This window comes from Branchiostoma lanceolatum, chromosome 7 (genome assembly GCF_035083965.1).
Source record: "Branchiostoma lanceolatum isolate klBraLanc5 chromosome 7, klBraLanc5.hap2, whole genome shotgun sequence".
NCBI lineage: Eukaryota > Metazoa > Chordata > Leptocardii > Amphioxiformes > Branchiostomatidae > Branchiostoma > Branchiostoma lanceolatum.
Window position 1 is genome coordinate 11,053,790 of NC_089728.1, and position 10,729 is coordinate 11,064,518.

The window sequence follows — 10,729 nt, forward strand, 5'->3', positions numbered from 1 at the left end:
TACATCAAGAGATAGGAACAAACATTTTCTGTATAGAACCAAGAAGGGTGACGCAGGAAAATAGACGCATGATCATATCCATATATATCATGTTCATGTAAAGTATTTGATTCTGCTATAGATTGATGACATGTTCCTGACATTCGGCACGAATTGCACATAATGAGTGACATGATTTTCAGGATGTTTATTACACGAGGAAACTAAAATGACAGCCCAGGTGACTTAACATCCAAATTAATCATGTTCTTATAAAAGAAGCCGAGAGAAATAACAGTTTGGATCTGTGGAGCGAGGCATGCTTGTACTTGTACCAGGGACAACAATGGGAAATGTTTGTTTACGTTAAAAAGTAAACAGTTTGTTGTTTCATAGGCCAGCAAGAGGCAAGGATGTACTGTATTCATTTACTTCCTCAAAGGTATCAGATGTCGGCACAAACTGCTGGGTTTATACATGTATATAGTAAAGATACGGGCATAACTCAATATCACTCTCCATATCTTTAAAATCCTCAGGATATCCTGGATCCATGTCTTAAGTAGAATGTGATACGAGTCTTTGTTACCAAGGGAGAACACTGTCTTATAACTCAGTCACTGAGAAACAATTGGATAAATACAACACTGCCTACATGATTGTTAGTTGACAAATTACAACGAGAAATGTCTTATCAACATCAAACTTGATAGAACATCACATCCATGTACACATACCTCTTCATTTTTGTGAAAAGAATCAAATTCAATGAAAGACAGTCTTTGTGTAACTTGAACAATAGGAACAACACATGTTTACACTGTTCATTCCCCCTAACCACAGACCATGTTACAGCTAGTCCTTGCACAGTTCTTCAGCTGTCAAGCAGGTAAGCTTATCCCACATACAAAGTCAAACATGGCATAACTTAACACCACTTCAGTGCCAACTTACTTGGAATTAATGCTACCTGATGCTTCCTTCCAAGAAGTAACTGTTGCTAAATAACTCACTGTGCAAGGACCATTTTAGTTGGGTCTTTTAGTCGGCTTTTACCCCATTTCGAGAGACGAAAAGAGTTTGTCACTCATTATTCTGTTCAGATTGGTGTATCATTCAAAAATGAGTCTGAATTCAGACAGTAGCATGGGATATTTTACAGCAAAAACAACAGCTCAGTCCACCATGGTCAGCTATCTGCCTTCTCCTGTGTGGGCTGTGTGTTGATGCGGATGCCGTGCATCTGTTTGACTTCTTCTGCCAGTGCCTGAAAAAAAGACGGGGACAACATGACTCAAATAGGTAGGGAGGGACATCAACATTCAGTATAGCTGACGGTAACATTTTGCTATAAATGGTTGTTGAGTCTTAAGTGTTGCAACACCATCTGTTTCCTTCTTCGAGCTGACCGGACAGAAATTGGAGGAGTTGGGCGTATGGGAGGAAACCAAAAAGGGCGATGACGCACATGGCCTTTAAAACTGCAACACAAGCACACAAGATCCCTAACAAGTCAACTTTCATTGTGAGTCCACAATCATCAATATCTTTTTGAATGTTTTGCTGAGTTCCTTCATAGGAGTAATCACACTCAAATATGAAAGAAAGGTAAATCTAGGAAATTTTTCTCACTCCCCTTTGAGCTTGATAAATGGAACAGCCTAAGCAACTAAAGGGTTTTTGAAATGGACCCTACACACTGTTACAAGATATCCGTCCCTATGTCAACATGTCAACAATTGATTACATCTGACCAATGGCTTTCCTTGTCAGAGGTCTTTGACCTTCAATCATGTAATTTGTTTCCTCTTCAGGGGAACTTGCCACGAATGAGTCATTTTTCCAGCTATTTCCAAGGCCCGCTGAACATTGACCTTCAGAAACTTTGTTTCCTGGTGGTTATTTGCTTATTTCCTGCTGCATCAGCAATTTTGTTGTTTTGAAATCTTGGACTCCTAAACTATCAAGAAATACAATTGCGAAGATTTCAACACAACTTAGCTTCAGACTAATTTTCGCGCCCGGTGTGGATCTGCTTGGAGATTAGCTTCAGACTGTTCTCTTGGTTATCAGTCATGTTGGTCATTTATAATAATTTCCAAAAATAGAAGTATCAGTGTATACATAACTACTTATGAAATAAATCAAGAGGAGACTTTGTAACTGACCTAAGTTTCAAGTTTTGGTAGAACCAAATTTGCGATTTAACTAATATCTTCTTTTTCAGAGCACTGATCCAAAACATAGGACCCATTCATGATTGAAAAAGTAAAACGGCACGAACCGTTTCAGCAAGTAAACCGTTTTACTTCTGAACATGAACGCGCCGTAACGGTTTCATTCCATTTTAATCTGAACCTCCTTGCGAGGTAGTCTACAACAGTTCAGAATAAAACAGTTTCACGGAATTGTCATCATGAACGCAAAAGTGTTACAGAACCAGTTCATATTGATGTTTATGACGTCGTACATCCGGGTATGCGGGAAAGAGTGAAAGTTTTTAGCTGTCCATCGGATTTTCAGCCGCGTTTTTGAATCGTAACATCTTGCTATGGCCCCCAAGTCAGGTTCTAATAAATATCTATTTGGAAGGATCAGGAGGTCCAGAGGAAACTTGATGGCATTCAACGGAACCAGGAGGTGTACGAAGAAATCGCGAAAGGCCTAAAGGAACGCGGCTTCAACAGGACACCAGTTCAGTGCCGATCGAAGTCTAACTCTTGGTAAGCGCACGGAAAAGTGAAAGTTTTACCGTTTTCAGCGCGGGTGCAAGTTTGCATCCCAAACGCAAAATGTAAACCGTTTCAATTCGGATATATCCGAAACGGTTTGAACCGTTTTATTTTTTTCATCATGAACAGGGCCTTAGTGAAGACATTGAGGGGGACAAATAACATTGTAGCTACAAAGATCTACTCAGCAAGACAAATTTCTCCGAAGCAGAGCATGTTGACCCCACCCCCATCACTGGAAGCCAGGTACTAAGTGGCACAGCTAAACAACAACGTCATTGAACTATTTCCAGTAACAAGGGAAATATTCCAGGAAAAAGCATGGCTCATAACAGACATCAATAAAGAAATCATTATTGCAACGATTCTGACAATGGTGAAGGCGAAGCAAAGTTCAAAGTCTGGGCTAGGTGGAAATGCAAACAAGCCAAAGTTGTCAAGTTCACACACCTGCATTCAGACACTCACGCAAGAGTACCTGTTAGTCATTCATGACTCGACAAAGAGTCATTTTATTGCCACGAGGAAATTGTCAAGTACAACAAAATGTTTGGTTTGCCCAAAAGAAAGATCTTGAGAAAGAGAAGTACAAGAAGAAATTCAGTCCTGTTTAGATTTGTAACATGAAACAGGTAATATCAGAACTACACTTATTTTTTTCCTAGGGTAATACTCATCTATACTGTTGTATAGTTCAGAGACTATTGGGAATGCACAATACGTCAATATAAAGAAGATTTATCAGGTGACCTAGACTTGAGGTAATTAAGAAGGCTGAAGTAGGCTCCTAACAATCACCTGGTAGATATACAATGCAGCACACCTGCAGTTTCATTGCAGGTCTGTAAATCATCTACTTATCTGCAACAATGAAATTATTGTTTTGTAGAGGAAGTCTTTTTTATAACTTCCTTGTTTTGTTGAGTTCTGAAACACTACTGGAATTGTACCTTGGAACAAAAAAAATTGTAAATCTAATTTAGATCTCTGACATGTGAAATCAGGAAAAAAATGACAAGACTATTGACCAGTGTTTATGATTTCTAATTCCTAGTTCTTGTCTTTACTGTTCACTAATAGAACTGGTTACAAGAGGGGCGTCCTCTAAACATGCAATACTCATTTCCAAGCAGATGTAGCAGTCGGGATTGTTTGACCATATTTGGCAGTGTTTTGAACATTTTTCTGGAGATGACATACTTTTTACAGACACTCTACTGGCGGGTATCTGTAAAAAGCGTGAAAATCTCCAGAAAACCAAGCCTGACTGCTACCTCTGCTTGGAGAGTATAATGACGTCACAGGCTGGAACACAACATACCTCATTGACCATTCTATGTTGCATAACTGTTCTCTTTCCCTTAAACTCATCTGCAACTATGTGGACTTCATACATGGCACCACAGCCTCCTGAAATCAACAATATTCAATTGATCAAGAGAAAACAATTAAGCCCATTGCCTGATATGAACATGTGTGTGTCAACAAGGAGGATACAAGTCCAAATTTGTCCTTGGTGTCAATAAGCTACAGCATACATGTGCAAATCAACTGATCAAGGGTCCAATCAATTCTAGTTTTCACTACAACGTCATTGAACTCTTTCCAGTAACAAGGGAAATATTTCAGGAAAAAGCATGGCTGATAACAGGCACCATTTCATACCAATAAATAAATAAATCATTATTGCAACAATTCAGACAATGGTGCCATGGTGAGGCCGTCGTGCAGTTGCACGAACAGCCCGAGATTATACTCAGGGTCTCTTCGGGGATGTGGGTCACATTTCTTTTTTAAAATCTTTTCTGAGAATTTTTCCTGACTTTCAAAGACCCCAACACTTTGTGGTCCAAGAAGGTTAACATTTGCAGCTACGGGGTATTGTACAGTTTTTGTACCCTGGGTGCCATCAGATTACTACCGGACTACTGGGGCTCCTACACTCACTGCCCTGAAAATTGAGCCCCGGTAGTAATCAGATGGCACCCAGGCTACAGTACTCTCCAAGCAGAGGTCGTGAATGGGCAGATCGTCACCGTCTTATCATATGTCGTTGTTGTTTTTTCACTAGCCCATTCAAAACACGCCATATGATAAAACGGTGACGATCTGCCCATTCACGACCTCTGCTTGGAGAGTAGGCTACAGTACAGTCAAAGTTGTTACATTGTAGTTGTACAGCAGATTGTCATGATCACTGAACTGCATTCTGCTGGAAACCATACCTGATATGTCATCAACCTTGATTTCTAATGCTCCAGGAAACTTGACCTTGAGGATGTTGGCTATCCGTGTTTCCCCGTCTGTCGTCGTACAGTACCAACGCTGTCTCATCACAGATACCTGTACATATGAAAAAGAATATCAATAGAAATTTAGCAAGTTCTTTACTTTGGTAATAATATCCAACCCAAAGATGCTACCAAGGGGATTTAAATCAAACCTCCTTGGTGCTTAACTGTAAATACCTTTAAATTCCTAGGGATTTAATTCTGCAATAGGAGGGGAAATGAAGTGTTTGTCACAGTTTTCTGTTTGTGGTTATAATAGCGTATTCACCGTAACAGGTGCCTCCGAATTATACATCATGATACTACAGCACTGTTACTGTGCAATGCACATTACAATACATAAGGGGGTTGGCGGACAGAAGACAGAACAAAAATTTTTGCAATTTGGCTTAGGTTTGCAGTGGAGGGGTCAATGCAGAAACTGAGAACATAAAACCACTGCAAAAATGTCACCATTTGCAGTATACTATATGTCTTGCAACTAAAAACTTTGACTGTGAATGATTTTCTAATACGGAATCATCAAATGAATCAGATTTTGCAATTCACAAGGAACATATAGTATAGGGTCTGTGTATTCACCGAAATAAGGGAAATACGGGAAATACACGTCCGAAATACACGAAATACACATGAAGATGGCTGAAATCTACCGAAATACAGTATGATTTGATGTGTTAACATCACAGGTTGCTATATGCCGTCTTAAAATAATATATTTATAGCCCTGGCGACAAGAAAATGACAAAAAATACTTCGCGATCCCGGCCACGTCCGGTCGCCGCCATCTTTCTTACCATACACCATGATGTTTGTTTTTCAGTGGTGTCTTCTTATGTGTCATTTACACGAACATGCTTGTAAAATGTACCGACATACAGTATGATTTGATGAGCAAACATCACAGGTTGCTTTATTTCGGCATAAAATAATATATTTATGGTCCTGGTGACAAGAAAAGGACAGAAAATACTTCGCGACCCCGGCCGGCCGCCGCGTCATCTTTCTTACCATACGCCATGATGTTTGTTGTTAGTGGTATCCGAGTCATTTACACGAACATGCTTGTAAAATGTACCGACATACAGTATGATTTGATGAGCAAACATCACAGGTTGCTGTATTTCGGCATGAGATAATCTATTTTTGGTCCTGGCGACAAGAAGAAGGCTACCCTGGGCGCCAGACTACTGTACCGGATCGCTAGCGATTTTCTTCGGCTGCCCAAGGACAGTCAGCCCGCCAGGTCCCCCAATGCACTAATGCTAGGGTCACATTTCCAATCCGGGGCCCGGCCGGGCAGTCTTTGGGAACGGAAAGTATGATATTCAAGAGAACAAAAACACAAAATGTACCCAAAATTATTTAAAAGCATAGCTTTTGCAAATTTTTGGACACACACTTTGATTTTTCGTTTCCGCAAATAGCCCGGCCGGGCCCCGGTTAGGAAATGTGACCCGAGCATAATTAGGGTTCTGCGGGCTGGAGGCTCTGTGCCGCCGAAGGAACCGGCTAAAGGGAACCGGCTAAAAGACCCGATAAACAGTCTACTCTACTCTACTGGAACCCAGGGTAGATCCCGGCGAAATAAGAAAATGGCGGATATGCGATCACTCACTAGTATGCGATCCGGCGGCGGGATAGCCCTAAGTCTAAGGGATTTTCAAGGACCTTGTTGTAGGAATTTTATAGCGACTTAAATTTCTTATTTGTGGTATTTTACACACAGGACAACAAACTAATAAAGAATTTAACGTCTTAGGTTACAAATAAGATGTTTCACAGATGTGGTCCGAGTCCTGCGATGATGACCCTACCGAAGGTTCCCAGCCTATTATAGTCAACAATATTAGCAATTGGTAACCAACTATATGTCATTATCAGTGTAACGTTACCGAGTTGTATTTATTTGAGAGAACGCGAGAATCAGATATGAGACTAGATAGGTAACGTTACCGAGTTTTATATAAAATCCTTGGTATGAATTTGTAGAGGGGAAAGTGTCAATAGATCATTATATTATGTTCTTTCTGTGCGCTCCTTCTCATGTCGGTGTATGGAATATAAATATTTTTATTGGATAGAATAAAACAATAGAACAAAGTTATTCACAGTCAAGATCGCACTGCCAAATTCAATAAGGCCAGGGGCTCAATCAAAGCGACTTCGTGTCTTGTAAGACTTGTAGTAACGACAGGTCAGCTCTGTTGTGAGGATGGGAGGCGTGGTTAATTAACAGGAAGGGCTGGTAAAGGTTTGAGAAGTTCCTGCCCACTTGTTCCGTAATGTGTGGGGCTTGTTATGTTTTCCTTTCGTCTGAATAAGTCATAGGCTGTTATCTCCCTAAAATCTCCCTTGTTATCATCAATTTCGCCACTTCCTAGCTTTGCCACTTTCTTACATTTCTACACATTTTTTTTCAGGTAAATTTACCGTGAGACTGGAAGAAAGGACCATTAGGCCTACTTAATATAATCTTTGTTCCAAATGCGTTCACGTTGAAATATGCGTTGTTGGGTTATCAAGTGTTTCTGGGTTTTTTGTTATTAACCTTATTGTCAACTTTATATATTCGATATTAAACTTATTGTCAACTTTCGTTCTTTTCTAACACCTCAGGTTCTGACGCGTTTTGTTTTGTTTGAAGTTTTGAACGAAGACATTTGTTTCGCCTACTTAAGTTAATACCGTACTAACCGTTACTAACAGAAGTCCAGTCACAGCAAACGTACATTAGTAAACATCAACAAATGTATTTACAATGCAAAATGTTAAGAAAGACATTTAGACCAAGAGCAAAAGCAAAATAAGTCACAAATCTACATTACGTAAAATGGCAACAGCATTCATGGAAAGTACGCAAGTTATTACTTACAAATCGGGTCTTTACATTTCTTGTTGAAGGTAAAGAAACCTAGTCAAAGTTATTTCAGAAATGGCACAATCCATGAAAAAATTATATTACGAAAAATGGCAACAACTATTTACAAATCGGGTCTTAACATTTCTTGTTGAAGGTAAAGAAACCTAGTCACAAAGTTATTTCAGAAATGGCACAATCCATGAAAAAAATATATTACGCAAAATGGCACCAACTATTTACAAATCGGGTCTTTACATTTCTTGTTAAAGGTAAAGAAACCTAGTCACAAAGATTTTTTTCAGAAATGGCACAATCCATTAAAAAATTATATCACGAAAAATGGCAACAATTATTTACAAATCGGTCTTTACATGGCAAAAAAGGTGACACCATGCAATAAAAGGCAAAGTGATAAATTGATTTCCTTCAAGTACAGAAAATCACCTTGATTGCTGACGCGCTATGAAAAGGTGTTAATGTGTTAATCGGCTTGAAAATCACGCATTTGTATGGCTTGCACACTTTCATACGTTAAGAGATGCGACGTACCAAGGAGGTTTGGACGCACCAAGTTCATACGTCGGGCCAAATTTCATACGTTTGGCATTCAAATAGTATGACAGAAGTGTAGTTCGCTGTCAACCATATAGCTGGAGATCACTGGTTTAATAAGAGATGCGACGAACCGAATTTCGTACGTCGGGCCAAATTTCATACGTTTGGCATTCGAATAGTATGATATAAGTGTAGTTCGCTGTCAACTCAGTATATAGCTGGAGATCACTGGTTGATTAAGAGATGCGACGTACCAAATTCCATGCGTCGGGCCAAATTTCATACATTTGGCATTCGAATAGCATGATAAAAAGTGTTAGTTCGCTGTCAACCATATAGCTGGAGATCACTGGTTTAATAAGAGATGCGACGTCACCACTTTTCATACGTTTGGCATTCAAATAGAATGACAAAAGTGTAGTTCGCTGTCAACTACTGTACTAGTATATAGCTGGAGATCACTTAAGAGATGCGACGTACCAAATTTCCAGGGCTAAATTTCATACGTTTCTCATTCAAATAGTATGACAAAAGTGTAGTTTGCTGTCAACCATATAGCTGGAGATCACTGGTACTGATATAACCTCCTTGGCATAACTGGTTACAGTATTTCCTGCCGCGCAAAGGATGATGGTATAGCTTGATCCGCCATATTTGTTCCTACATGAACGCTACCCGAAGAGAAAGTTAGCGCAATCCGGCGTTGCACATTATCGCTTCTACAATGGCATATGGGCAGTAGTTAGCAGGAAATCACATACAGGGAAAGTTTCTGACGATTGTTTAGTCATGAACGAACGTTGGACATCGCTGTATTGGATTTTTTGTTTGCCTACGAATCGGACCGCGAGTGTCGGTTGTGTTGTTGGTTCACGGCTGTTTGTCGGCAAACATGAGATTTGTGACCGAGCTTTATTTAGAGACAAATCATGTTCACAAAGACCAAGTAGTTTATTATATGCTTGTAGTTTAATGTCGTGTAGTTTCATATTGTAATGTAAGCCAGTAGTCTTTAGTATCGCTTTAGACTAGCGGGGCAACTCGGGCGGACTCGGCGGGCGACATGGCGATTGACCCCGCTGGCGCACCCCAAAGTACGCCGGCGCTATAGAATTCCTGCCGAGCAAAAAAAAAAAAGAAGTTAAAATTATAGTAGTGAGGCTTCTAGATCGATATCATTACCAATCTTCTCCAAACATACACATATTACGTGCTCAGTAAGTAAGGTGCCGAGTTGTCCCGGCCTAGGGGCCGAGTTGTCCTGATACCCAACAAACATCATGGCGTATGGTAAGAAAGATGACGCGGCGGCCGGCCGGGGTCGCAAAGTATTTCCTGTCCTTTTCTTGTCACCAGGACCATGAATATATTATTTTATGGCGAAATAAAGCAACCTGTGATGTTTGCTCATCAAATCATACTGTATGTCGGTACATTTCACCACCCTTTTTGTGTAAATGACACATAAGAAGACACCACTGAAAAACAAACATCATGGTGTATGGCAAGAAAGATGGCGGCGACCGGACGTGGCCGGGATCGCGAAGTATTTTTTGTCATTTTCTTGTCGCCAGGGCTATAAATATATTATTTTAAGACGGCATATAGCAACCTGTGATGTTAACACATCAAATCATACTGTATTTCGGTAGATTTCAGCCATCTTCATGTGTATTTCGTGTATTTCGGACGTGTATTTCGTGTATTTCCCGTATTTCGGTGAATACACGGACCGTATAGTATAACATCAGTATAATCAAGGAGGTTAAAATAATCAATAATTCAATAATCCCCTGGGCAATTTTGATATGTACAGGAGAATAATCTTCTACTTTCATGAAGGCATGTGGTTCCAAAATATTAAACGCCCGGCCCCTCTTATGACATACGTGATATTAAAGTGATATCGATGTGATGTAAAGTCAACAACACTGTCAACATCAAGACCATAATTTATAGAACGTCCTTGGTCAACAGGTAAAAGATTGGCACTCACCAAAAGTTGTCTAGAGAGGCTTCGTAACATTATGCTTGATGTGATCACGCTTCTGAATCCTTCAATGTGTTCTTTCAACAGGTAAAACGTACAGCGTTACACTGCGTCAGCAGGGGACAAGTTTGCAAGGTCGCTTCTTACTCAATTTATGGTCAAACCATTGAGTAATAGGGGGCATTACATAACTTATAAAAGTGCCATAAAATGTCATTATATTGTACCATTTATCGGTTTTACCGAGGAATCATATTTTAGAGTACTTTATAGCTATCATTCCGTTTTGAAAAAAAGACACAAATTGCTTAGTCTTTAC

The 10,729-nt window shown here is 39.8% G+C and overlaps 1 protein-coding gene across 1 annotated transcript; it reads right to left on the reverse strand.

The window, feature by feature from the left end:
- Nucleotides 1-72: 72 nt before the first annotated feature.
- LOC136439246 (bolA-like protein 3) lies at nt 73-10,647 on the reverse strand. The gene is made up of 4 exons (XM_066434540.1): nt 10,417-10,647; nt 4,937-5,054; nt 4,033-4,121; nt 73-1,246 (listed from the first exon to the last, which is right to left on the reverse strand). Exons 1-4 carry the CDS (start codon nt 10,444-10,446, stop codon nt 1,169-1,171), a joined length of 315 nt encoding a protein of 104 aa, XP_066290637.1. The 5' UTR covers nt 10,447-10,647; the 3' UTR covers nt 73-1,168.
- Nucleotides 10,648-10,729: the final 82 nt, after the last annotated feature.

Bases quoted from the DNA above. Each gene is read 5' to 3' on its own strand.
- LOC136439246 (XM_066434540.1), bottom strand. From the start codon at position 10,446: ATGTTACGAAGCCTCTCTAGACAACTTTTG. The intron at 5,055-10,416 runs GTGAGTGCCAAT...TCATATGTACAG, and splicing joins GCCTCTCTAGACAACTTTTG to GTATCTGTGATGAGACAGCG. The intron at 1,247-4,032 runs GTATGTTGTGTT...TCTTTTTTTCAG, and splicing joins AACATAGAATGGTCAATGAG to GCACTGGCAGAAGAAGTCAA.